Raw genomic sequence first — 27,500 nt, 5'->3', positions numbered from 1 at the left:
TCTCACCAATTTAATCCTCACTTGTTCCATTGGCAGATTTGTTTACTTATTAGAAGCAAAAACACATGGAATCCATTGAACTCATCTTGAAGTGGCCTGCATGTGTTCCGCTGTAATTGAATGATTATCGGCACCATTTAAGATGTGGGTATTTGTTGTTTTGTTTTTATTGTCATCATCATTGTTTCTTTTCTTTTGTTCTTATTACTTACTTGTGTTTACATTGTGATGTGGTGTTGTTGTACGGACCAGGACGTGTAGCCTCTACCTCTATTACTGACGGGGTAAATTCATAAATATCAACAATCGCATTTATTTTGGCCCGGATAACCGTGACGTGAGTTTTCCACATCGTGTGTGTGTGTGTGTGTGTGTGTGTGCGCTCGTGTGGTAATGTGTGGTGTGTCTCAGTGTTTAACATACCAGCGTGTTCTTTCCTGGGAAACACACAGTGTGCTTTCTATGAGGGGATCATTGAGGCCTGTTAGTTTCCATGCTGTCAACTCACAAGCGCACACACACACACACACACACACACACAGAGGTCTCTTTTCATCGCTCACTTTCCCCTCTGCTGCCCCCCCCCCCCCCTCTCTCTCTCTGTGTTATGGAGGTCAGCTCCGACAACTCTCTTCCTTATTTGGAACGTTTCTCCATTCCTCTCAGGTCACTGTAGCCCGAACGACCAATCCAGTGGTTAGCCGGTCTGGCGTCTCAGCCAATCCTGAGTCTCCCATGTCCTTTTAAGGACTGCCCATCTCTCACTCTGGAGGTTGATGTGAAGATATCTGCTTTCCCTGCTCCCCTTGTGTCTCTCGGCTGACTTCACTTTTGCTATTTTTTTTTATTCATTCTATTGCACAATCTCATTTCCTCCCTGATGATGACAACTAACTTTCTGTTTCTGCCCATTTTTTCCCCATTTGCTGGTAATCAGAAACCTCTGCATCCAGGCGAAAGGTATCCATTAGGGACCTGATCCACGGTCAGTGTTTAACTTCCACTTAGACGTTTGATGACGATGAACCGCACGCACAGTTCTCAGTGTGCACCCAGCACCATATGTGGTTCTTTAACACGCATGTTTCCTGCTCGCCGTAAAAACCACAAGCAACACCTCGACAAGAAAGTGATTGTTACCACTTCATTAGAGAGTTCACGACTTGCACCTCGTAAACACAAACACACCGCTGAGAGGAAGCTCTGAGTCACGGCGCAGATATGCGACCGATGCTGGCTCTTTGCTCAGCAACGCAACACAGAGAGAATATAGATGCTGCTTTGAAATGAATAAGAGGAAGACAATCCTGTGGTCTGATATTAAAAAACAACAACAAAGGGACAGACTGCAACAAGTCACCTGCTGTGTGTGTGTGTGTGTGTGTGTGTGTGTGTGTGTGTGTGTGTGTGTGTGTGTGTGTGTGTGTGTGTGTGTGTGTGTGTGTGTGTGTGTGTGTGTGTGTGTGTGTGTGTGTGTGTGTGTGTTGGCAAAAAGTTGTTTGTCTTCAGTTTGTATGTTGTAGCCCTTGACAACAGCGTCACTGGGGGTTAAAGAGGTTTGGAGCTATACTGCAGAAATCATTTAATCTCATGTCAGCGGACAGGGATTGAAAGGTATATAAGGTCAAGAAAAACATGCAATACCGGCCACGTTAAGGGGGATCAGACCATTCCTCATCGTTATCACTGCATGTAAGTGTGCAGAGCCTCGAAACATTAAGATTAGTGCAGTAAGTAGTTCTCCTAAGCGCCTGTGCGTTTGGGATTCATTATATCGACTGATATTGACTTTTGGTGGAATTGTATTATGATAGTATGATCAAATCATGTCATTATTTTAGACTCCTGCTGTCCAGATTGATAACTCTAAAATTAGTAGTTAAAATAAGCATTTCTTAACAATATTGAAGGAGATACAGTGGGGTAAACAAAACAAAAAACACAGATTGTGCCTTTAGTTTCAGCTCTTTTGTTTGATTGGTTAGTGTAGCTGTCAGTCAGTAACACCTGTGCTAATTGGTCATAGGTCAGGAAGAAGGCGGGAGAAAGACGAGATAGCTCCCGGTTGAGTAAATGGAGGAAAAATGAACTCCGTAGGTTAACACACCAACACGCACTTCTCTCTATTTGTTTAATCTCGGTTCATTAGCCTGAACGTTAGTGTTTGTATGTGTTTACACAACCCCGGATTCTGTGAGTATCTGAAATAGCCGCTAAGCTAGCGAGAGTAACGTTGCTAACGGCTCAGCTAGCTAAGTGAGTCCATTGTATTGGTAGCATCGGCTAACAACAGTTTCTTTAAGTTAGCTTGTTTGACTGGGGGATACGTGAACCAGTCTGGTCTAAGCTGAGACCCGGTACTGGAGTCAAGCTCAGACGGACCTCCATGGGTGTCCGGGAACGCTGTGAGGGTCCGTCGGCCTGCTCGGATGCTACGAGATCGGCCATTTCTGAACCGGAAGTGACTGTTGCTGAGCCTTCTGACGAGGATTTCAGCTTCCGGTTTCATCAAGACTGACGCCGAACTGTGAGTTTGACTTTGTATTATTAAGAAAATATGAGCCTTTTGTTTTGTTTCTTATTTCTTTATTTCTTTATTTTATTTTTTATACTGAACTATAAGTACTAGACATCCTGATCCACACTCCATACCAGTTGGTGGCGGTAATGCACCGATTCATTGTTTCCCAACCGCCAATAAACCTCAAAAAAGAAGAAGAGTTTGACTTTATGTTTTGTTTTCTTTGTGTGCTGTGTTGATAATAAATATTCTGTCAGTTAAGCATTTGTGCTGAGTTTGCTATCGAGAAATAGTTGGGAAAGAGATGAGAAATGGAGATTTTACCGAAATAAATCTGAGAGGCAATTCATTCATTTACTAATATTAAGAGGTCATTTTGTTTGCTATTATTTTAAAGGTTACTATATGGCATTTTAAAGGTTTCTAATTTGTGTTCTTTCAACTGAAATGGGAAATATTATTTGTACATTTTAGTCAGTAAACTGTTACTCCCTTTTTATTTCAGGCCTCTTTGGGGTTAGTTGTTTAAAATAGAGCATAGCCAACTGAAATAGATATGCTTAGTTTGACAGGTTCTTTGTTCAGTCGTCGTGTTTTATAAGTTTCACCCATCATCACTAAACCTTCGTGGTAGCTACCGTTAGAAAACTAAACCCAAACAACCCATCATTCCAGTCTAAAGGTAGTTAAAGCCACTTAAACTGAATATAGAGTCTGATTGTGCCTCCACACACAACTAAGGTCTCCATCCTTTTCATTCGTCTGGTTTTGTGCTACAACCCTACTTAGATTACCCAGTCGTTCATTAATTATCAGAGCATCTCTTCAACAAATGAACAGCAGAAAACATGAATCATTCTGGACTCAGTGTGGTGAGGAAAAGCTAAATTGAGGTGCTGACATGTGCCTGTTTTTCATCATCTGTAATCTTACAACACGGAGTGAAAATGAACATACTGATGGAGTTGCATAAGAATAAAAAAAAAATCCACAGACATGTTTCGAGTAAGAGTTCAACTGACACTTAAAAAAAGCACTTTGTGGAATGAAGTCCGTGCAAGAGAACAATTTCGGCTGTCAAAGTTGATTCCTGGTCTTACGAAACAGAGATTAGGCTGAATGGTTCGAGGGTAATTGTTGCCTCTGCTACTTATGCTCGGTGTGTGTGTGTGACGCCCACCCAGACATCAACCCACCCTATAATATAACACTTTGCCCCTATTATCACGCTCGATACCACTGTGGTCACACCTACACGTTGCACTGGCTCGACTCTTTTCCCCGTCTCCTCCTTTTGTGTCGTAGTCTTGTTTTTCACTCTCATTGAGCTGGTTTCTAGCTCGCTATCGTGCCCTAATGTTTGTACATAGACTTTAATTACAACCTGGAGCCATATAAGCGACCTACCAACACAAGGAACGCCTTATCTCAACAGCAAAGCTGCCAAACAAATAAAAAACCTGAAAACACTCAAACACATGATGCACCTCTTGTACTCGCAAGAATATGTCATTACACCAAGAAATGACTGTAGGTAGGGCTGGGCGATAAATCGATTTAATCGATTAATTCGAATGTGTGCTTTAAGGCGATGTGTTTTATTGAAAATCGAGAAAATCGCCCCCACCCCTTTTTCCCGTAGTAGAGTGCGCGCGCATTGTTTACAAACTAAAACAATGGCGGCCAGCAGCTTCACTGCTGCCGCCGCCACCTCACAAAAACAACCCAGCATTTTGGAGACATTCACCAACTGTACTCCGCATGAGAAGAAGAGTGCCCGGTGGAAAGCCATCACGGATGCAGTCGCGATGTATATCGCAAAAGATATGGTGCCCATATACACCGTGGAAAAGCCGGGGTTTATTCACCGTCTCAAAGCTTTGGACCCCAGGTACGTGCTACCAAGCCGTAAACATTTTTCTGACGTTGCCTTGCCTCGGCTGTACAATAGTACACGCCAAAGGATCTCTGCGGAGCTGGAGGGGATGTCATTCTACTCCGCAACAACTGACCTGTGGTCCAGCAGGTTGACCCAGACACCGATCCACTTGACTGGTGGAAGCGTCACCAACTTAACTTTCCAAGGCTAAGTACTTTAGCAAAGAAATACCTCTCTGTGCCAGCTACAAGTGCCCCCTCTGAGAGGCTTTTCAGTGTGTGGGGGGGGGCATTGTTACATGCCACCGTGCATGCCTGAAGCCAGAGGTAGTAGACAGGCTTGTCTTCCTGGCAAAAAATATTTAGAAAAAACATGCACTACTGTTTAATACTGTTGGTTATGTTGTGAATGCACTTGATTTTGTTTACATGCACTTATTTACTGTGCAAAATATGTTATGTTGATGTTAGATCAGATGTTGCACTTTTGAAAATGTGAATGTTAAAGGGTCATATACATTTTATTTCATGCTGTGTTTGTATCAGTGTATTCAGTTAGAAAAGCTTACTGTAAAAAGTTACATTTGCACAGTTGTTTACAATGGAAGGCTACTATTTAATGCCATTTAATGTTATGTTTAATTTAATTTTATATTTAAATGATTCAGGCAAACAAAAGAGTGACCAAATACTTTTTGTATACTACAGGCACCTTTCTACAATGTTCAGGTTTTGTTTGCACTTTATTTTTATCAACCTACTTGGGAAAATCATCACAAAATAAAAGAAAAAATTGTTTTCAACAGCTTCTGTCATCTGCAAAAAATTTTGGGGGAAAAAAATCGATTTAAATCGTGAATCGGATTTTTTGTAAAAAAATCGGAGATTTTTTTTTTAGGCCATATCGCCCAGCCCTAACTGTAGGCAACGCAGATCCCTGTGAAATGTCACACTTGGCAAACATGTGCCTTTATCAACATAGGAAAGCTGACACTGGACACCAGCAGCACCGACACCTCATCCATCAAAACTCACACACACAGATTCACAAGCTCCAGGTGTTATCAGTCTATCGTAATGTGGCTCTACAGACGGTCGTGTGTGAGCGGTGAACCCGGAGGAGTCCTGAACAGAGCGGAGTTGTAGAATCAGCAGTGACCTTTCTTTGAGATGTAAAGTCTCCTCCAGCTGAATTATGGCCGGTCTCATAATGTCCTCGTGTGGTTCAAAGCTGTACAGTAGCGGTGTAACGGACCAATCGGTTGGTTTGGTTTTAGTCGACGAAGTTATTAGAGAGTGAATTAAGATCCGATCCTTGACTCAAAACCCTGATCCGAACCGTGACTTTTGTGACCCCCCCTACTATACTGTAGTCCTGAATCCTGCCAGAGCTTTTTTTAGAACCCTTCTGCAGGAAACTCGGTTCATCTTCGAGACCATCTCACACGTTCAAACAGGCTTCAATCCCAAGATGACTCAGTTTCCATAAATAACAGACCTGAAAGCAAAGAGTAACTTTAGCACAATATGTCTGCCGTGTACATTTAATCCTCAGAGAGGGGCAATAAAAACAGACTCCACATGGTGTCACGAGTTAATTTCATCCTGCTTAGTCGTCTGAAAATAACACATCCACCAATGTTGCCAACTATAGCAAGCAACCAACATTTTGTTGGAAAAAAAGGTTGCATTCCAGAGCAACGTAAAATGAGACGGTGCTGCCAAATGGCAATCTTTCTGTCCTCTACCATGTGGTAAAACTCTGCTTTCTCTCCAAACCCGGGGGTTTGGTTCGGATCCAACTGGCCAATCTGAGCCGCTCCCCTGAGAATTTCCTTTGATTCTTATCCTGACGTCTGACATCAACGCCGGGCACCCAAATACCTCCCGACCCGGCTCTCTCTCTCCTGCAGTCCGTCCTGTCTGCCAAGTCACACAAGGACTTCCTCCACCTCATCAGCTCAGTGTTATCGAAGCAAAACCCAGCCCTCACACACGCTTCCAGTTTGTTATGCCTGTGATTTGTTCTAGATTTGTGAACAAGAACAATTCTCTACGATATATTTAATGCAGCGGTCCCTTTTTGTGCTGTGTAGCGGTGTAAAGGTTCATAAAACTCACGGTTCCGATCAGCACGAAATATGAAAGGGAGCAAACACAAGTTTTAGAGATCCCTGATACTAATTATTGATCATTGATGATCCATATTAACAGATAGAGATCCCTTTGTTGTGTGATTACAGCAGCTGGTCGACAAGGATCCAGAATATTATATTTTTTTCCACCGTCCCAAAAATCATTTCAATGCTCTGAAATCAGTAAACCATCAAAACGACTAAATGTTATTCTTTTACTTTGTTTTAGTAATTTATAGTGTTTTTTCTTCATAACAACACAATACGAATGATAAGAAGAATCTTGTATGTATTATAAGCTGTTTAGAGGTGTTGCAAACAGCTCATAATTCATCTCTAATATCTATTTATGCTGTGAAAACACTCTCTTAAACAACTGGATTTATTAAAGTTTATCACCAAAACTATATTTTTCGATGATTACATGTGAACACGTCGTTCCACTAGTGCTGTGGAAACCCAGACTTTTCTTTCTTTAATATTTCTTTGGGAGTAAAAGCTGATATGTACAAAAATCCAGAAAACTGTAGAACTAATTCTCTAAGTGTTGAAGTCTCGACTCGATGCCTGAGGTGAACGGATCCGTACTGATCCGCACTGCCTGAACGTAAAATCCAACAAAACAACGAGTCTATTTCAAAGTATTGTCTTATTCTAAAAATACACAACAAAGGGGTCGTGGTTTCCACTCAGTCTATCGAAGTTATAGCACGTCTACGAAGTGGTTTGTTACAAAGTCGTGTCTCTTATTAAACAGAACTCCTGTAAAATGCAATTAAAGTAACAAACTAGGAGCATTTCAAAGGCTGCTGTTAATGTTTCATAGCAGCAGCACGTGGCTCAGAGAAGGAGCGATATACACAGTGTGTGTGTGTGTGTGTGTGTGTATATATATATATATATATATATATATATATATATATATATATATATATATATATATATATATATATATATACGGTCCGTACACAATGTGGCACACGACAAACAGGAAACGATGAGCTCCACGATGAGCTCCGGGGTTTTGGTTTTTAGGCTGAGTGGTCAGTCTCTGTTCCTGTAACCTGAGGACACACACTTCTGGCAGAAGCGTGACCTTTGGTGAATAGCAGGGCTGCTGGTTTTTACGGTGTAATTGTAGAATTTAAAGGGGAGAGGGATGGCGTGTGCCTTCTAATTGCTTCACAGTTGGAAGCTGATTGTTTTTTAGCAGCGTATTCATGTTGTTGTGGATAAAGTGAGAGAAGCAGCTTTTACTGCCTCACTCATCTTGTATTGAAGTCTGAGTTTATTTTCTATCTTTGTCACATCTCTATCTCAGCAACTGAGTAAAGAAACTCAGAATATCACAATGTGGTACATTAATCTCTCTTGCCATGTGTAAGATTTTCTACAACAAACAGTCATAATTATTTTACAGTACCTCAATGTAAACGATCAGCTGAGTCCACTCGTCCAACCTCTCATTTGTTATCGCGCAGTGCAATTCTACATATTATATCCGGTACCCGACCATCATTTCTCCTGTTGTGTCTGTTTGCTTCAGCTACATGTGGCGCCACTCAAACCACATCCAGAGCATCAGCCTCGCAGCCGAATATTTACCTGTAATGTTCTGCCTCCTCCTCTACACTCTCAGCTCTGGAAGCACAGAATTAACAAGTCACAACATTTACGTCGACAGATATGCAGCACTGTGGCATCCACCAACAGGAATCAGGTCCAGTACACATGCAGTGGAAATAGCCTGAGCAATGCAAGAACCAAGCTGCTCTGGAGCCAAACCCGAGTCTAAAAGCAGCTCAGCAACACCGCTAACCGTCTGCTTTAGCTGCAGCTCGCAGTGTCCAACACGGTGACGGTAACATTAGAAACCTCGACATAGAATCTCTCTGCCTCAGGAAATATTGAGTGAAACGTCTACAACCATGCAAGCAGCACAGTGGTGCTTTGAGCTCAATGCTAACGTCAGCAATGCTAGCATGTGGATGTTTAGCAGGTGTACTGTTTCCTATTTTAGTTCAGAAAGTTAGCATGCTAATATTTGCTAATTAGCGAGGCTAATCACGAAACCAAAGCATTGGATAAGAAAGGTCGGGAGGTGAAAGTTCACATCCTCTGAGGACCATGAATGTCTGCAATCCATCCAAAAATATGAGAACATTACTGAAGTCGTTAGGATTCATTCACAATCAACATTAAAGTTTGGTGCCGATCCATCTTGTAGAGATTATTTCACTGAATAAGTGAAAAGTTGACCGTAGAGGAAAAAGTTATTAAACGTCGGTGGAGGTCTGCGCTCTCCGAGTGAGGGATAAAGATGGTAGCCATGTGATCGCAACCTCTGGTCCACGTCTGACGTGGACTGTCCGTCCCATCATTCTGTCTCTCTGTTCTATTTCTTTCTTTATTGGTTTATTTGATAAGGGACGGTGCACATCAATAAAAACATTGCTGTAAATGCGCCAGAGTTAGCCAAGAGGCTACTTATCATCTGTAGCCCCAGCGCAGAAGTTACAAAGTTAACCGAAAAACAGAATATTTTATTCTGTATACAGAATACATAGAATGATAATATAACTCTCTCTCTACTTATTTATTGTCTACTGTATTCTTTCCTGATAAAGGCACAAAAAATGAAATAGAGCGATATAAAAATCCATGCACGAGAGGCTCGTCCACATCAAGACCTCTAAAATAAAGCAAACGGGACCAGTGAAAACAAAGCCGTTCAATTCTCCTCTAATAACTGGTGACATATACCTGATCCCCATGGAGCTCACACAAAGGTGCTTTGTCCATGCAGTCCGACGTTACACAGAAACAATACGAGCCATCCAGAACAAAGCCGCGCAGATCTGTTTACAGCCACAGACAGAAAGCAGCCAACACGATGCCACATCGACACCGACAGAAAGAAAGCCGGGGGGAATGCTTTTGTTCTGAAAATCAGGGTTCGGGATTTCCCCCCTCGTGTTAACTCTTTCACTGAGACACTATCATTCCCACCAGACCTCAGACAGGCCTCCCATCCTGTCTCCCTCCCAGCAGCCTGTCTCTCTCCCAGCCTGTCTCTCTCCTAGCCTGTCTCCCTCCCAGCAGCCTGTCTCTCTCCCAGCCTGTCTCTCTCCCAGCCTGTCTCTCTCCCAGCCTGTTTCCCTCCCAGCAGCCTGTCTCCCTCCCAGCAGCCTGTCTCTCTCCCATCCTGTCTCTCTCCCAGCCTGTCTCTCTCCCAGCCTGTCTCTCTCCCATCCTGTCTCTCTCCCATCCTGTCTCTCTCCCAGCCTGTCTCTCTCCCAGCCTGTCTCTCTCCCATCCTGTCTCTCTCCCAGCCTGTCTCTCTCCCAGCCTGTCTCTCTCCCAGCCTGTCTCTCTCCCAGCCTGTCTCTCTCCCAGCCTGTCTCTCTCCCAGCCTGTCTCGCTCCCATCCTGTCTCTCTCCCAGCATGTCTCTCTCCCAGCCTGTCTCTCTCCCAGCCTGTCTCTCTCCCATCCTGTCTCTCTCCCATCCTGTCTCTCTCCCAGCCTGTCTCTCTCCCAGCCTGTCTCTCTCCCAGCCTGTCTCTCTCCCAGCCTGTCTCTCTCCCAGCCTGTCTCCCTCCCAGCCTGTCTCTCTCCCAGCCTGTCTCTCTCCCAGCCTGTCTCTCTCCCAGCCTGTCTCCCTCCCATCCTGTCTCTCTCCCATCCTGTCTCTCTCCCATCCTGTCTCTCTCCCATCCTGTCTCTCTCCCATCCTGTCTCTCTCCCAGCCTGTCTCTCTCCCAGCAGCCTGTCTCTCTCCCAGCCTGTCTCTCTCCCAGCCTGTCTCCCTCCCAGCAGCCTGTCTCTCTCCCAGCCTGTCTCTCTCCCAGCCTGTCTCTCTCCCAGCCTGTCTCTCTCCTAGCCTGTCTCTCTCCCAGCCTGTCTCTCTCCCAGCCTGTCTCTCTCCCAGCCTGTCTCCCTCCCAGCCTGTCTCTCTCCCAGCCTGTCTCTCTCCCATCCTGTCTCTCTCCCATCCTGTCTCTCTCCCATCCTGTCTCTCTCCCAGCCTGTCTCCCTCCCAGCAGCCTGTCTCTCTCCTAGCCTGTCTCTCTCCCAGCCTGTCTCTCTCCCAGCCTGTCTCTCTCCCAGCCTGTCTCCCTCCCAGCAGCCTGTCTCCCTCCCAGCAGCCTGTCTCTCTCCCATCCTGTCTCTCTCCCAGCCTGTCTCTCTCCCATCCTGTCTCTCTCCCATCCTGTCTCTCTCCCAGCCTGTCTCTCTCCCAGCCTGTCTCTCTCCCATCCTGTCTCTCTCCCAGCCTGTCTCTCTCCCAGCCTGTCTCTCTCCCAGCCTGTCTCTCTCCCAGCCTGTCTCTCTCCCAGCCTGTCTCTCTCCCAGCCTGTCTCGCTCCCATCCTGTCTCTCTCCCAGCATGTCTCTCTCCCAGCCTGTCTCTCTCCCAGCCTGTCTCTCTCCCAGCCTGTCTCTCTCCCAGCCTGTCTCCCTCCCAGCAGCCTGTCTCCCTCCCAGCAGCCTGTCTCTCTCCCAGCCTGTCTCCCTCCCAGCCTGTCTCTCTCCCAGCCTGTCTCTCTCCCATCCTGTCTCTCTCCCATCCTGTCTCTCTCCCAGCCTGTCTCTCTCCCAGCCTGTCTCTCTCCCATCCTGTCTCTCTCCCAGCCTGTCTCTCTCCCAGCCTGTCTCTCTCCCAGCCTGTCTCTCTCCCAGCCTGTCTCTCTCCCAGCCTGTCTCTCTCCCAGCCTGTCTCGCTCCCATCCTGTCTCTCTCGCAGCATGTCTCTCTCCCAGCCTGTCTCTCTCCCAGCCTGTCTCTCTCCCATCCTGTCTCTCTCCCATCCTGTCTCTCTCCCAGCCTGTCTCTCTCCCAGCCTGTCTCTCTCCCAGCCTGTCTCTCTCCCAGCCTGTCTCTCTCCCAGCCTGTCTCTCTCCCAGCCTGTCTCCCTCCCAGCCTGTCTCTCTCCCAGCCTGTCTCTCTCCCAGCCTGTCTCTCTCCCAGCCTGTCTCCCTCCCATCCTGTCTCTCTCCCATCCTGTCTCTCTCCCATCCTGTCTCTCTCCCATCCTGTCTCTCTCCCATCCTGTCTCTCTCCCAGCCTGTCTCTCTCCCAGCAGCCTGTCTCTCTCCCAGCCTGTCTCCCTCCCAGCAGCCTGTCTCTCTCCCAGCCTGTCTCTCTCCCAGCCTGTCTCTCTCCCAGCCTGTCTCTCTCCTAGCCTGTCTCTCTCCCAGCCTGTCTCTCTCCCAGCCTGTCTCCCTCCCAGCCTGTCTCTCTCCCAGCCTGTCTCTCTCCCATCCTGTCTCTCTCCCATCCTGTCTCTCTCCCAGCCTGTCTCCCTCCCAGCAGCCTGTCTCTCTCCTAGCCTGTCTCTCTCCCAGCCTGTCTCTCTCCCAGCCTGTCTCTCTCCCAGCCTGTCTCCCTCCCAGCAGCCTGTCTCCCTCCCAGCAGCCTGTCTCTCTCCCATCCTGTCTCTCTCCCAGCCTGTCTCTCTCCCAGCCTGTCTCTCTCCCATCCTGTCTCTCTCCCATCCTGTCTCTCTCCCAGCCTGTCTCTCTCCCAGCCTGTCTCTCTCCCATCCTGTCTCTCTCCCAGCCTGTCTCTCTCCCAGCCTGTCTCTCTCCCAGCCTGTCTCTCTCCCAGCCTGTCTCTCTCCCAGCCTGTCTCTCTCCCAGCCTGTCTCGCTCCCATCCTGTCTCTCTCCCAGCATGTCTCTCTCCCAGCCTGTCTCTCTCCCAGCCTGTCTCTCTCCCATCCTGTCTCTCTCCCATCCTGTCTCTCTCCCAGCCTGTCTCTCTCCCAGCCTGTCTCTCTCCCAGCCTGTCTCTCTCCCAGCCTGTCTCTCTCCCAGCCTGTCTCCCTCCCAGCCTGTCTCTCTCCCAGCCTGTCTCTCTCCCAGCCTGTCTCTCTCCCAGCCTGTCTCCCTCCCATCCTGTCTCTCTCCCATCCTGTCTCTCTCCCATCCTGTCTCTCTCCCATCCTGTCTCTCTCCCATCCTGTCTCTCTCCCAGCCTGTCTCCCTCCCATCCTGTCTCTCTCCCATCCTGTCTCTCTCCCAGCCTGTCTCCCTCCCATCCTGTCTCCCTCCCATCCTGTCTCCCTCCCATCCTGTCTCCCTCCCATCCTGTCTCTCTCCCAGCCTGTCTCTCTCCCATCCTGTCTCTCTCCCATCCTGTCTCCCTCCCAGCAGCCTGTCTCCCTCCCATCCTGTCTCTCTCCCAGCCTGTCTCCCTCCCATCCTGTCTCCCTCCCATCCTGTCTCTCTCCCAGCCTGTCTCTCTCCCATCCTGTCTCTCTCCCATCCTGTCTCCCTCCCAGCAGCCTGTCTCCCTCCCAGCAGCCTGTCTCTCTCCCAGCCTGTCTCTCTCCCAGCCTGTCTCTCTCCCAGCCTGTCTCTCTCCCAGCCTGTCTCTCTCCCAGCCTGTCTCCCTCCCAGCCTGTCTCTCTCCCATCCTGTCTCCCTCCCATCCTGTCTCTCTCCCAGCCTGTCTCTCTCCCAGCCTGTCTCTCTCCCAGCCTGTCTCCCTCCCAGCCTGTCTCTCTCCCAGCCTGTCTCTCTCCCAGCCTGTCTCCCTCCCATCCTGTCTCCCTCCCATCCTGTCTCCCTCCCAGCCTGTCTCTCTCCCAGCCTGTCTCTCTCCCAGCCTGTCTCTCTCCCAGCCTGTCTCCCTCCCAGCCTGTCTCTCTCCAAGCCTGTCTCTCTCCCAGCCTGTCTTTCTCCCAGCCTGTCTCCCTCCCATCCTGTCTCTCTCCCATCCTGTCTCTCTCCCATCCTGTCTCTCTCCCAGCCTGTCTCCCTCCCATCCTGTCTCTCTCCCATCCTGTCTCTCTCCCAGCCTGTCTCCCTCCCATCCTGTCTCCCTCCCATCCTGTCTCCCTCCCATCCTGTCTCTCTCCCAGCCTGTCTCTCTCCCATCCTGTCTCTCTCCCATCCTGTCTCCCTCCCAGCAGCCTGTCTCCCTCCCATCCTGTCTCTCTCCCAGCCTGTCTCCCTCCCATCCTGTCTCCCTCCCATCCTGTCTCTCTCCCAGCCTGTCTCTCTCCCATCCTGTCTCTCTCCCATCCTGTCTCCCTCCCAGCAGCCTGTCTCCCTCCCATCCTGTCTCCCTCCCAGCAGCCTGTCTCCCTCCCAGCAGCCTGTCTCTCTCCCAGCCTGTCTCTCTCCCAGCCTGTCTCTCTCCCAGCCTGTCTCCCTCCCAGCCTGTCTCTCTCCCAGCCTGTCTCCCTCCCATCCTGTCTCCCTCCCATCCTGTCTCTCTCCCAGCCTGTCTCTCTCCCAGCCTGTCTCTCTCCCAGCCTGTCTCCCTCCCAGCCTGTCTCTCTCCCAGCCTGTCTCTCTCCCAGCCTGTCTCCCTCCCATCCTGTCTCCCTCCCATCCTGTCTCCCTCCCAGCCTGTCTCTCTCCCAGCCTGTCTCTCTCCCAGCCTGTCTCTCTCCCAGCCTGTCTCCCTCCCAGCCTGTCTCTCTCCAAGCCTGTCTCTCTCCCAGCCTGTCTTTCTCCCAGCCTGTCTCCCTCCCAGTCTGTCTCCCTCCCAGCCTGTCTCCCTCCCATCCTGTCTCTCTCCCAGCCTGTCTCTCTCCCATCCTGTCTCTCTCCCAGCCTGTCTCTCTCCCAGCCTGTCTCTCTCCCAGCCTGTCTCCCTCCCAGCCTGTCTCTCTCCCAGCCTGTCTCTCTCCCAGCCTGTCTCCCTCCCAGCCTGTCTCTCTCCCAGCCTGTCTCTCTCCCAGCCTGTCTCTCTCCCAGCCTGTCTCTCTCCCAGCCTGTCTCTCTCCCAGCCTGTCTCTCTCCCAGCCTGTCTCCCTCCCATCCTGTCTCTCTCCCAGCCTGTCTCTCTCCCATCCTGTCTCCCTCCCAGCCTGGTGGCTGACCCGTCCTCTGGGCACAGACAGACAGGTTACTCACAGCTTTGGTTTGGGCTTGGTGGGCAGCGGAGGACCGTCCTTCCCTGGGGATGGAGGGGAGTCTGGTGGCCTTTGAGCTGTGACTGTGACATCTGTTGTAGCGTCAGACTGTGGCAGAGGTGGTGGTGGAGGTGGGGGTTTGGCCTCTTTAGGCGAACTCGGTGGTGATGCTGGATTTGGTTGTCGGCCGTTCTGCACAGACCCTCTTCCCTCATCCTCCTCTACCTCTGAGCACATCTGTACCGGAGACGCACCGGGCCAGATCTCGAGCTCCTTGATGAGGAAAGCGCCGGGCGGAGGCTGCATCATCTTGGGTGGCAGCTCCAGGAGGCTGATCTCTGTGGGTGGGGGGGGAGGAGGAGGAGGAGGTGGGGGGAAGGCGGCCACATCCTCGAACCCGGAGCTATCAGCAGACATGCCATTACTGGATGAGTCCTCGGCTGCTGGGGGAAACAAACAAAGAAGAAAAGTGGAAAATGTTTGACTTTAATGTTTAGTTTGTCTTCCACATACCTCAGTAGATACAGATTACACACACACACACACACACACACACACACACACACACACACACACACACACACACACACAGTGTATCACAGCTGATCTGATCTAAAGTAGCAGCTGGGTCCAGTCAGGCTGATGCAATTCCTGTTTATTCAGCCTTTTCCTTTAGCTGAGCGGTGAGTCCTGTCTGTGATAACACACACGGACATATTTATGTCCCGCTGTCCTCACAAAGAGCAGCTCATCAGATGACGCCTCACTCGCAGACCGCACGATGATAAACACGACAGAAGACGCTCGTCTCGTTGAGACGTGCAATATGACTTTTATAACAAAAGCCAAACCTCCACAGGATTATAGGACCGTCAGATGTTCGTGTCACCGAGCCACGGGTCATTCGTCATCGTCACAACTTTGCAAATGACAAAATTTGCCTTTTCATTTTTGTTCCATCTTCGTGAGCTTTCTTTATGAAAACAAGATATTTTCCGACATTGGAAGCATTTTAGACGATATAAAAATACAGTCAAAAATAAATGTGTCTTTTTTAGAATCATGTTATTCTTGTTTGATGTATATGTGTGTAGTCTGGGGAATCACCAACAGGTTTCCAAAGGACCATTTTGGAGCCGAGAGTTGGTTTATGTTTGACACCAGCGTCTGTTACTGAAGCTAAACACATTCAAATATTGGTTGAAGTGCCTCCAAAAGTCTTGAAAGGACACTTTGGATGTTTTAAAGCGTGTTTGTGTGAGGTTCTCCACAGTCAGTGTTCTACTACTCGATGAGTTTGGAGTAGAATGTTTTCGATCGGTTTGTATTATTGTGAGACTTTGGTGTTTTTAAAGGGTTAGTCCGGATTCACCAAAGTCAGACACTAACTCAGCAACAGATGGAGCAGCAGCTCCTGTCCTGAGAGGTAGAATCAGTGTGAGTGAATGAGTCTGGTGTGTTTGTAGATCATAGATAACAGCTTCAGTTCCCTCAGAAAGGTAAAGAGGTGTAAACACATGGTGCCTGCTGCTTGTTGATGGCCGGACGCTGCCGGCTCAGCGTCTGTGTTGGACTCACCTGCAGCGACAGCGAGTTGTGCTGTGCTGTTAACGGCGCCGTACGGGTTGGACGCCGTGCAGCAGAACAGACCTCCGTCCTCTGGGAAGGCCTCGGCTATCACCAGGGTGCAGATCTCATCTAAAAGAATGAAGACAACCGCCATCAATACACCTTCTAATGAACATGATCGTGAACGTTGGATCCATATGGGAGTTGAAAGAGTTGACATTGGTGAACAGGGATCTGCACAGATGTGGAGTGAGATGTCGACACTTGATTTGTGTGTCGTGAGATGTAATCGAGAGAGAGAGTCAGCCCAGACTGGTGAGTCAGGTTTTTATAGCCAGACACGCGGAGGGCAAAGACAACCCAGCCTGGATGTAACTGCTCATGAAGCACAGATGTTCAGGGACGTCCGAGTGACTCACAGTCTGAGAGTAACACCTGAAGTGACCCTGATTCACACAGGTGAATGAGCGCGTGTGTCATCGTGTGTGTGTGATAATGTGCGTTATGTGTCATGACTCTGGTGTAGAAGTGAAACGAGTCAGATGACGCAGACTTGTCATCTTGTGATGAGCTGGAGTCATAACCAAGTGAAAGGCTGCAGCTGATGAGTGAAACCATCAAACTCGATGTGAGTCTTCAGACACATCCAACAGCCCCGTTGCTAATGTGAATTGACGTGGCGTACCTGAGTCAGCAGCAGATCGAGGCTCTGAGGGAAGAGGAGACAAACAGATATTTTAGTGATTAGCGCTACAGGGCTTCCCCCAAAAAAGTCGAGTCATCCGTCAGTAACTCCTCAGTCGACTCAAAATGGATTTTTAGATTGCCAGATAATCTATATTAAATAAAAAGGAACAAACTAGTTGAATCTTCTTGTTGAATGAAATAATTATTATTCAGGTCCAGCCCTATTAATAGCGTACATTAACATATATTATTAAAATCACTCAGCTGCTGCACAATGGGCTTCACGACCACTAAGAAGGAATGTCTCACTTTTCCGGAGAATCCTAAAATCGGGCGAGTCCAGGATCTCCTCTCCCTGGCGGTACCATCGGACCTGCAGAGGAGGGCTTCCTCGGACCCGGCACTCCAGAACCACCACCTGGCCCTCGGAGGCCTGGGCGTCCTGCAGCACCTGCACGCGGGGGGGAGGAGAGAGAGAGAGAGAGAGAGAGAGGTTATGAGAAGAAGGAGCGAGTGAGTGAAGGATGATGAAGTGTGGAATGAGAGACTGAAATGAATAAATGTGCCTCATCGATACAGCGTGGGATGGATGGAGGTTGTTGAAGATGGCGCACTGTCAAGAAACACTGTTCGAGGAAGAGACGGCTGATAACAAGTCACTCTGTTTCACTGCTGAACACGATATACGTTGTATTTTATATCACATATTCTGTATGTTGTCTTCAGATTAGATGTCAAGCAAACATCTGACTTCTGCAGAAGTCCAAGTCTGTCCTCTCCCATAAATATGTTTTATTTCTTTTGACAGTTTTTATGCCAACAAGGGAAGAGGATACGCAACACAGAAACAAAATAATGAATAATCAAAATAGAATGGAAGCATGTCATGTGACGAGCAACAACCAATCACAGCTTGGAGATATCTTTTTCTTCCTTCTGTGAATATCGGTCTCCAGTGAGTTAAAGGAGGAGAAGTGAATCGCTTTAGTTCAGGACCATCTATCTGGCTTCACCCTCGCCGTCGATGAACGTCACAACATCCGGTCAGCGAGTCACCGACGAATCAAGCAGTGAAGCTGGAAATCCATTTATCTCTGTTTAGTTTAGTCAGTGAGGCTAACTGCTAAGTTACCGCTTCATCGTCTAAGTTTACCAGCCGGGCTTCAAACTCTTATGGAGTCCTGATGTTTCACTTCAGCCTCTTTATACAAATCACAAGATGGCTGTTTAACTCCTGTCTCCATTCAATCATACGGCAGCTCATAGTGTTGCAGAACCAAGAGAAACATCAACATAGGGGTTAGAGGGAGAAGCCACTGTCAACACGGCGTTATCTCCACAAAGACTGCGTGTATCCATCAACAAGAGGCACTCAGTGTCAGCGTGAATACATGCTCCTGTGAGCAGCGAGCCGCTTCCTCTTTGTCACTGTGTGTCTTATTTGGTATATTTTGGGAGGACCAGAGCGCGTGTGTGTGTGTGTGTGTGTGTGTGTGTGTGTGTGTGTGTGTGTGTGTGTGTGTGTGTGTGTGTGTGTGTGTGTGTGTGTGTGTGTGTGTGTGTGTGTGTGTGTGTGTGTGTGTGTGTGTGTGTGTGTGTGTGTGTGTGTGTGTGTGTGTGTTGTTTGGGTGACATCACAGCGCTGACTTCACTAGAGCCGAACATCCTCTCACCGAGATGATTACAGCTTTTCTTTTGTAAAGGAGGCTTGAAGAAAAACAAATGTCTTCGTGTAATGAAGTGTAAAATGATTTGGGGCCTGACTGGCTGAAAGAGACCTGACCCGTGTGGGTTTGGGAGCTCTGCCTCAGCCTGTCCCAGTCCCACCATCACTAAACCCACAGCCTGAGGGGGGGTGTTCTTGAGCTTTGTGTTTAATCTGACCCCCACTGCTGAAAGCCACAGCACTGCACGCTGTTATTAAGGGAAGGCATGGAGACGGAGTGCATGTGTATGTATTCCATACACGATGTACTGTATGTAAGCAACCAGAGTTAGATTAATGTACAAAATATTATGAAGAAAACGTCCAGATGAGCCTTTTGCAGCAGCATATTAATGACCATCACGTGTGTGCTGTGTGGGTGTCCACATACTTTTGACCATGGAGTGAGTGTCTTACTGCGTAGGCAGACGTACCTTGGTGAATATCGGAGGACCAGACGCCTCGTATAGTGACGACACTGGGCTCTGCATCGAGAAGATAAACAAGATGAAATGATGTACTGTCGTTGAAGAGAATCTTCCACTTCTTTGACCGCGTTGTGCGGATCAGCTGTTGTGTGTGCTGCAGCTGCTCACCCGCTGTGTCGGCTGAGACAGGGACTGCACTAAGGTGGAGCGATGAGGAAGGACCGCTGAGGTTTTGGGGGAGGACGAGCGTATCGTCAGGGACATTGAAGTCGTCTTTTTCTGAACTCTGGAAACGAACAAAGCAAAGATCAGCAACCAAACAAAAACGTTCCCAAGAAAAAAAAGGAGTCATTTCTCAACTCGATATGCTTTTAGTTAGAATATAATACTTGAATCAAAGAAAATTGTCTCCCCAGCAGTTAAGATGCTATCACTGCTCTTGGCTTCAGTGTGTAAACAGAAAGGGAACCAGGAAGTAGTCCAGCTGGAGGAAGATTTATACAACAGATAATAATGAAAAACATTTGGAGAAGTACAAAGTAAATATGCATCTTGACCTGAATCGACATGAAAATAAACATGTGTGCCACATTTTAACCAGGCAAGTAAGTTCTGTAGGAAAAATTGCAACAACAAAAAAATCTAAAATCTTATTTTGTAATATTAAAGTGTTCAAAAGGTAATTCTGTGCATATCCATTGTCTCTCAACATGGAGACGGCTGAGCCCCTGGCTAGCCGCTAACTGTGCTAACATTGCAACTCTGCAGTGCAGAGCGTTAGCTGTTAGCTCGCTAATGGAACAAAACAGAGAGGCTAACATCCAGTAAGATGCATGTAAACAAAGCACACAGAAGGTTGGCATTACTCCTCTATATCTTTACAAAAGAAGTTGTTGTTTGCTGCTTTGTGTCGACAGATCTTTTAAGGAAGCATTTAAAAAAGTTCCTGCATCCTCATCTTGATCTGTACAAACAACACTGTCCCACCCCCCCCACCCCACTTATATGAGAAGAAAATGCTTCAAGAGGAAAGGAAGACAAGAGAGCGAAAGCAGGAAAAGAGTTAAAAGTTTAACATTTGGAGATAAGTACAGGGGACAATCCTGACAGGGTGATTTTTCACCATATTAACATTCTGCAGCTCTCATTATTTAGGCTGTGGCCTGTGTACTGGCTCAGGGTTGTGGCTCTTTAAAGCCCTTGTAAGGGGCCTAGTTAAAGGCAGCAGACCTGATAAACTGCTGCAGGGCTCAGTTAACCCGCTCAGGAGTTCAAGGCTCGTCGGGTCACGAGAGGTCACGCTGGAACACACTTCCTTTCCTTTAGGAAACGAGCAGCGGGTCCTGAGTCCGTTTACTCCATTGGGAGATTATGACTAATTATTTTGCCCCATAGTCACCAAAGTAAATATTGGACCTATTTTTTCAAAAGCCACACATCTTCCAAACATTCTGACACTAATGTGGCATTTTTCAGACCGACTTATCTAGAGAAGATGACCTTTTCTCTGTCTCAGCAACACACTATCACCAGATCTAGAAGTGTGTGTGTATGTATGTATGTATGTATGTATGTATGTATGTATATATGTATATATGTATATATGTATGTATATATATATAAATAATAGAGTATCTTATCACGTACTGAGGCATGGTTCCTGATCTGGATTTTGACCCAGTTCCTTCTCCCTCTGAGTCTGATGACGAAGCTCCTGCAGTGTGACAAAAACAAAAGCGGTGATTCATGTGATGCAGGCCACCTCAACAGCAGTATAAAAAATACTGTTTTTAAAAGTGCTAAATGTATGCAAAATAATAAATCTCATCAATAAATCTGGTACAGCCAATCTTATCCACTGACGTTGAGAGCACCCACATATAATGAAATGTAGATATCAGCAGAGACCGTCTCCTTATTAGAACAGTATAGCTATATCGATCCCTTAAAGTTAAACATTCCGATAGTTTCCCGACATGCAAGCGTCTGACCTTCGATGTAAACCTCTGCGGAGGTGTTGTCTGCTCCGATGCTGTTGGAAGCCACGCAGGTGTAGCGTCCCGTGTCGTCCTCGAACGCTTCGGAGATCACCAGTGTGTGCAGGTCACCATCCCTCCAGATCTGAATGTCGGGAGAGTTGTGCAGCTCGCGGCCTTCACAGAACCACCTGGTAGGATGAGGTGAATCACCACTGTGGTTACTTTAACCAATCAGAGCAACAGGCAGACTACAGTTTACTGCAAGAAGACCACGATGTTGATTAAATACTTCAGTACAACTTTATCCAGAGTAGACTTTACAAACATACATCATGCAAACATTTTAAACTACCGGTACTACTTTAACGGTGTTCTACTGTGCGTTCAATTCATTGTGACTTTTAGCACAACACAGTCTAGACAGTGCTTCAAAGAAAATGATGACGTAGCCTGTTTCTATTCCTACCAGATACAATAATATGTTTTTAGTAGAGGAAAGAGGTCTTAAATATGAGTCACAGTAATTCACCATTGCTTTGTGACTGACAATCTACGTATTCCACTTTGTGACAAAAGAAATTAATATTACTATACAGGCGAAAACTTGCAACTCAGACCATGAGGTAATAGGAATCATCCTGAAATCAATACAAATCTTAGCAAGCAAGGGCCATTACTCTTCTTGACAAAGACTTGAACATAAATATACCTTTGCCTAACCCGATGGAGGACTGCCAATCTAACCAATGTCAATAACACACACACACACACACACACACACACACACACACACACACACACACACACACACACACCCTCTGGGCATGTCTGAGATTCCATATCTGCCAAACGTCAGCCACCCTGAGGCAGCGGCGAGACGCCGTGTTACGGGAAGCAGATACACCCTTTCCCCTCCTTCCAATCAGAGGCCTGTGTGTCTGGGCAGGCGCCTGGTCCTCGTACCACCTCCCTTGGGGGGTCTTTGTTCCCTGATCTGGGACCCAGAAAAGGATGAGAGACGACCAGCTTCATCCGTCTCATCTCTCTTCACAGGGTTGTGATTGAAGCAGACCCCTCAGCACCATGTTACCACATCAAACGCAGGATCAGACAAAAGGGGGGTCACATGACCCATCTCATACAAACACACACATACACACACACACACATTAAGTGCTGGCCTCAACTGTCGGGATTTGTGGGAGTCTGTTGCTTTCATCAGTGCTAATGTCCTATATCTTCTTTTTAAAGTGCATTATGACACATCAGATCAGTCCGCTGACACACTGACGTTAACGTTCCCATACAACCAAACTGTGTTGTCAATTACGTTCCAAAAAAAGTATTTTCTCTCTGATTAGGTTTGTATTTGACGTTAGTATTTGGTTGGTGGATGGGTCATACACAGGACTTTCACCCAGGAGACCGATGTTGTTGTCCGATTTGAAACCAAAGGTACCGTATTTCAACCCAAGACGTGATATTTTACTGAATCTATTCTAATCTTGTTGCCTAAACATGCCACTCCATTAAGATGCCAGAGCTACCATGGAGTCCACACATGTCACAACTCATTCACTCACTGAATACATATTATTGTTTTTGTAAAACGAAAAGGCGATTTCAGAGAGAAGCAGAAGAAGGGTTTAAAATGTGCTTTTAAAGGATATATACAAGATGTCCGACTGATTCCGCAGTGAAAACAGTGAACTGGACGATGCTAAGCTACGATTAGCCTGTCTGTGTTTGACGGGCGACTCTTAACGAAGGGGCCAGTTTGAGAATGCAGTTTCAAAAACACCACGAATGGTTCAACCACTGTAATGTTGATGTACACGTATGTAGAAATATCTGTATGAAAACGCATTTCTGGTTCAGAAACGTCGAGATTCATCGTATTGGTGATTTGCAGAAACGTCCAATTTTATTCTGGCAACAGGGTTGACGCACTACGTGCTGCACAGCCTCTCACACCCTATTAAAGGAGAAGTCATGTATACGTCTTGTTCACCTTCCGACCTCTTCATTGACAGCGGGAGGGGCAGGAATTCCCAAAATGCTGGAAGAACAGCTGCTCCGTCTGTCCAGGAGCCCGACCTGAGGACTTTCCCGCTATCTCTCGTTCGTATCGCTCCCAACATCCTGCTGCTCAGCCATTACTGGATTTGATGCACTCTGGTGTGTCAGTCAAACAGCAATCCATCAGCAGCACTTCAGACTGGAGAAATTCACAACCTGACAAGAGTGGGTGTGGGAGCAGAGATGTGGGAGGGGGGAGTGAACGTATGAATGTAAAGAACGGGAGTCGAATGAGCATGAGTCAGGCCGAGTCAGACGGGAAAGATTATACGCTGCGTCATTGTTGAGACGAGCGATTCATCAGCAGCAGTGACAGCTGGAGCAGTGCAGAGGCTTGACACTCGGTTTCAACACTAAAACCTCCGTGAAACTAAACTCCTCGTGGTCGTCTTATCGGTGCAGTCGAACAACGGAAACGTGGCTCAGGCTGTCACGCAGCCAGACGCCGGTGTGTTGAAGCGGTAGGAAACAGATCGTGACATGAGACTAATGACGAGCTGTTGACGAGCGGACAGACCTTATCCGCTGGTGTGTCGGCGCTCGAGGCCGAAAGTCATCTGGCACGCTTCAAAACCCCCCCGAGCAGCATCAGACACACGGTCCAGACAGACCGAGAGAGGCTTGTTTGAGCAAACCAATATGTCTGTGCAGTTTTTTTAAATCTATTTTTCCGGATTACAACGACTCGTTTTGGGTGACCGCCATGTTTCTTTTTTCTGCTGCGTTAATCACAATGTTTCACGATGGACTTTGCAGCCATATGCTCTCTGTTTGATGTGGAATGCACAATACAAATCATTTGGACACCATCAAATCAAACACAGAGAAAACACGACATCATCAGACAAACAACTATTCTTTTTGCAATGGGGCGATGTTGGAGGGACTGCAAGAGTGTGTTTTGTGAGTATGTAACTTGAGTGAACAGAGGTCAGCAAACAGCAAGCTTAAATGTTTTACGCCTCGATGTTCTAACCCCCAACTCGTCAAATACTGACGCTCAGCCGGTGGCCCAAAGCCTCAAACTATGACACTCCATGTACCGGTCGGTTTTGTGTCGATTCCCACAAGTTACATGCATAGTGTCTTTTTAAAATAAACTTCTCTGTGTTTACAGGAAATGTATAGTTTTCGCATGTTTATTAAAAGAAAAATGAACTGCTAACCTAAGTTTACTAAGCTTTTAGTACTTTGTTAGGTTCAGGCAACAAAAGTTCCTGGTAAGGCTTCGGAAAAGGTTAAAATAAGTCTGTTAGTTACGTAACTGGTTACATACTAAAACGAAGGTAAAATGTGTCACTGACCACTGACTTGGTTTCACACCAGACATGAACAGCAATCTCCTGAGTGAAAGTCCTGTGAATGTCCGATGCTGACATTGTAACTCTTTATACTACGTCAGCTGATTGTGTAATAATGACACAGATGGGTTTACATTGGAGTGAGTTGAAAGGTTGAAAGTCCGGTGCGTTTCTTACAAACACTGAAGGGTGCCTCGGTGTCACACGCTACTGACCAAGCCTCGGTATCCGACGAGTTGGGAGTGAGAGCGGGTTGTTTCCGCCGGGCGGCCTGAATCTGTCCAGTTCTTAAGAAGTAAATATGTCCTTTTTCTGTGCGACATATGTGTACTAAAAATTGCAAAAATAGAGTTGTAATTCAGGATTTCAAGTCTCATGACTTTGTTTTTGATGAAATGTGTCTAGTAGTTTTCCGTTCTGGTTATGGCACAAAGGTCTGCCAGGCCCTCTTAGCAGAATGTAAAACCAGCTGCTCAGTAGGAGCTAAGGAATGGAAATTGTGCATTTGTTTGGGCTCAATGTAACAGAGGAGGGCACAGGACTCATCAGCTTGTGCTCCTCTGAGGGTTGACTGAGCATAAACTAGGAGGCACAAACCCTACCCAACAAGCACAACAATAAAACCCCTTATTAATCAGCCTTAATAATCTATCATTATGTATAATTACTGAGTAAACTCATTTAGAGACGGTAATGTTTATTAAATCCCCTCTCTATTTCTCTGGAATGTGCTGAACATGGTGGAGACCTAAACAGCAGTGTTCTCTCCGGTGGGGGAGTTGGGACTTTGTTGAGTCACAGAAGGCATTTTTGGACCGAAATAACTTTTTCAGTTCCAAGAACTAAGTTCTAAGAACCCCCATTTTAATTTTGTCCACACTGCAAGAACTAGGACTGATCCTAGTGATTAAAACGCTGTTTTATAAAAACTTTTTAAGCTCCAATTTCAGAGAAGCTACAAGAGGAACCATTAGTGCCGCAAGTTTTTATAAAACCCTTTTGTAAGGAAAGTGTATATCCAAGATAAATGGAAGAAAATGCGGATAGATTCCCCGTCAGTGAAGTCCAGAAGTTAACTCATTCATGAGCAAACGCCCACTGAGCCAAAGAATGAGTGTACCACTGCTCAGCGAGCTAACCCAGTAGCACAAAGGCTAACGCAGTAGCACAAAGGCTAACGCAGTAGCACAAAGGCTAACGCAGTAGCACAAAGGCTAACGCAGGAGCACAAAGGCTAACCCAGTTACACAAAGCTAACCCAGTAGGACAAAGCTAACCCAGGAGCACAAGGCTAATCCAGTAGTACACAGGTTAATCCAGTAGCACCAAGGCTAATGCAGTAGCACAACGGCTAACCCAGTTACACAAAGCTAACCCAATAGCACAAAGCTAACCCAGTAGCACAAAGCTAACCCAGTAGCACAAAGGCTAACTCAGTAACACAAACCCAGTAGCACAAAGGCTAACCCAATAGCACAAAGGCTAATTCAGTAGCACAAACCCAGTAGCACAAAGGCTAACCCAGTATCATACAGGCTAGCTAACCCAGTAGCATAAAGCTAACCCACTGACCCGAAGAAGCTGATTCAAACAGAAATCACAGCAGTTACTTTCATGACGACTATTTTGCCTGTGTCTATATGATTGTGGCATGTAACAGTGGCTGTTTATTTATTCCTATATTACCAGATATGAATATTACTAAAATCTAAGGGTCTGATCACATAGATACAGGTGCAGGTGAAGGTGTGGCTGCTATTGGCGGTGGGAATGCAAACAGAAAAAAGGTTTGTAGTTCATGGGGGAGCTCCCCGGTGGCCGGTTCCTCTCAAGGAGTCCCCAGAACATTTTGATCCGAAAAAACGCTTCAACAGTCCAGCAGGCATAGAAGGAACTCTACCATCAACAGTCTCATCTGCAGGGGAAGCAGGGTGTGTGTTAGAATAACAGTACACTCCTACGAGCGAAGGTACAACTTTTCTTGGCAGACAGTAGCTAACACCACCCATTTCCTTCTGAACACAATGCCGTTATAAAACACAACTATTCGGAACATGCGTGCCAAATAGGCTCCAGTGAGCGCCACCTCGCCTCTTCATTCAGCCAGCCAAGACGGTGACTAAACATACCACAATCAACCAGCCTGTCACCAGCTGAAGACAATGGATGCCAGCTGATGCCTGAGAAGATAACAGGAGGATGCAGAAGAAGAAGAGCATTTCCACGGGACAGGCTAAACCAGGGTTTGCCGTGGCTAGTGGCTACCATAGTGCCACGCTCTCCTCATCTGACCCTGTTTTTATTTGCTGCTGTTGAACATTTTTATGAAGCCAGGCTCAGTTTCACCGCGAAACCCAAAACGAGCGGAGGCCAGAGCGCAGAGCGAATGAAAGGAGGAAGGTTCAATCCTTGACAGGACGTAGGAGCGACGAGCTCTATAAACACACCCGCGAGCCAATCAACGATCAATATGGGTTATAAAGACGGGGTAGACTTACTCCCCAGTTTACTCAGTGTCCATTTTTAGGGTTACGGACCACAGAAGTCAACCAAAGTGCAACTGGACAAGAAGAGCGGCATCAAGGCTGTCTTTATCCCCAATTACAAACTACAATAGAGGTCAACTGAAACCATCCACACTCTGTTGGTTTCATTATCTCCTAATTCATCAAACACACGCATTCTGACTCAAGCCAACAATGAATGAAGATCAACGAGGCTCAGCGAAAGGTCTAAAAGCACAACCTCACTAAAGCTGCAAGTTTATTTATTCCCACCACAGCCGGCCTTATTACAGTAGTTTTCCATTATACCACATAGTGCCCTTATTTACCTGCCCTCCAGGTATGCAATGGTACCAATGCTGGTATCACTGAATGCATCATTTACCTGCCCAACAACAACTTCACATGCAAAAACAGTGCCAGACTCCACCCCATTTTCTTTGGGATGAATTGGCTGAAAGTTTGGTTCAGACATTCATGTCACACTCAGAGTGAACTATCCTCGCTTCAGTGATTCCTTGACTTTTCATCTAGCGCCATCATTATGTTAGAAATACCTGCCAAACGAATGATGAACCCGCCTCAGCTGTAGGAGTGTATCTACTCTCAGCTGCATCTTTTCCAGATGTGAAATAAACCCACTGAACACCACCTGCCTGTATTTATTAACCATCTGGTGAACATAGTGGAGCATAGAGCAAGCTGAAGACCCAGTTTTATTTATGGAGTTAATTAACAGGAGAGTTGGACTCTCATCCAAGTCCAAATGAATGCTAGTTTCATTCTAAATGTGCAGAATGTGTAAACCGTTTGCTTACACATCAGCCATTTTAACTTTATACATCCT

The 27,500-nt window shown here is 47.0% G+C and overlaps 1 protein-coding gene across 13 annotated transcripts in view; it reads right to left on the bottom strand.

Moving 5' to 3' along the window:
- The window catches only part of palld (palladin, cytoskeletal associated protein), a 66,854-nt gene that overhangs the window by 23,014 nt on the left and 16,340 nt on the right, over positions 1-27,500 (bottom strand). For 7 of the 13 annotated variants that reach the window (XM_079267317.1, XM_079267328.1, XM_079267329.1 and 4 more), the window contains exons 3-11: positions 20,782-20,957; positions 20,438-20,504; positions 18,959-19,076; positions 18,797-18,847; positions 16,967-17,108; positions 16,656-16,679; positions 15,980-16,099; positions 14,403-14,844; positions 8,140-8,175 (exon numbers count right to left, since the gene is read on the bottom strand). In XM_079267317.1, the coding sequence (XP_079123443.1) occupies positions 8,140-8,175; positions 14,403-14,844; positions 15,980-16,099; positions 16,656-16,679; positions 16,967-17,108; positions 18,797-18,847; positions 18,959-19,076; positions 20,438-20,504; positions 20,782-20,957 (1,176 nt within the window). The remainder of the gene's footprint in view (positions 1-8,139; positions 8,176-14,402; positions 14,845-15,979; positions 16,100-16,655; positions 16,680-16,966; positions 17,109-18,796; positions 18,848-18,958; positions 19,077-20,437; positions 20,505-20,781; positions 20,958-27,500) is intronic. The other 6 variants (XM_079267326.1, XM_079267322.1, XM_079267327.1 and 3 more) reach the window with 3 other exon arrangements.

The sequence above is a fragment of the Melanostigma gelatinosum genome, assembly GCF_949748355.1.
Source record: "Melanostigma gelatinosum genome assembly, chromosome: 4".
In the NCBI taxonomy this organism is placed as follows: domain Eukaryota; kingdom Metazoa; phylum Chordata; class Actinopteri; order Perciformes; family Zoarcidae; genus Melanostigma; species Melanostigma gelatinosum.
This window is presented reverse-complemented; position numbering and strand designations above follow the sequence as displayed.